This window comes from Diaphorina citri, unplaced genomic scaffold (assembly GCF_000475195.1).
Source record: "Diaphorina citri unplaced genomic scaffold, Diaci psyllid genome assembly version 1.1 scaffold25439, whole genome shotgun sequence".
Lineage (NCBI taxonomy): Eukaryota > Metazoa > Arthropoda > Insecta > Hemiptera > Psyllidae > Diaphorina > Diaphorina citri.
In genome coordinates this window covers 1-766 of record NW_007402780.1, presented here as the reverse complement: position 1 = coordinate 766, position 766 = coordinate 1, and the positions used below count along the sequence as shown (strand labels likewise).

General features: G+C 47.1%; 1 protein-coding gene across 1 annotated transcript; it reads left to right on the top strand.

Moving 5' to 3' along the window:
* Positions 1 to 4: 4 nt before the first annotated feature.
* Positions 5 to 763, top strand: LOC108254250 (uncharacterized protein DDB_G0285291-like; the record flags this gene model as incomplete). Its single annotated transcript, XM_017449253.1, has 1 exon — positions 5 to 763. A coding segment is annotated over one exon (759 nt), but the record flags the coding sequence as incomplete, so codon positions are not given.
* Between the last annotated feature and the right edge of the window lie 3 nt (positions 764 to 766).

Here is a 766-nt window from a genome sequence, read left to right as displayed (position 1 = left end):
AAGTGATAGCAAAACCTCAGGACAAAGCTTCATCATCACAAGTCCTAACGAATCCAAGCAAATCCTAACCAGTGGAAACTTTATCCTGACCAGCGACAAGACTAATAGCGGCAACCTCATCCTCTCTACAGCACCTCAACAACAGATACAACAACAAGACAAGACGAAACTACTACAACAAGCCCAACAACAGCAGATCCAACAAATCACACAACAGCAGCTACAACAACTTCAGCAGAATAGTCAACAACTGCAGCAACAACAACTACAACAGCTACAACAAAGTCAACAACTACAGACCACACAACAGCTACAGCAACTGCAGAATCGTCTCAACATGTCAACACAGACAAGCGTCAATCCTACCCAGACAAGCAGCTCCAATCAGATGATACAAGCATCTCCTATCACAATCTATGTGTCTCAGACACCCTCCACCTCTAGTTTAAGTAGTAATCTCTACACATCAACCTCCAGTGGTAACGTGTTCACTAGCTCTTCCATCGGTCAAAGCAACTTCACACCCTCATCCAGCGGTTCTAACGTTTACACATCCAACCCATCCGGAACCTCCAGCGTTTACACAACAATCTCGTCCAGTGCTACTAACAGTGTGTATACCATCTCCTCCTCTGCTCCAAGCAGTGTCTACACCTCCAGTCCCCCTGACACCACCACGCTAAGTCCAATAGAAGCGGGAGGGGCACCTTCCCCTTGTCACTCACTGGAGGTACCTCCCTCCCCTCTCTTGCCTGATGATAACCAC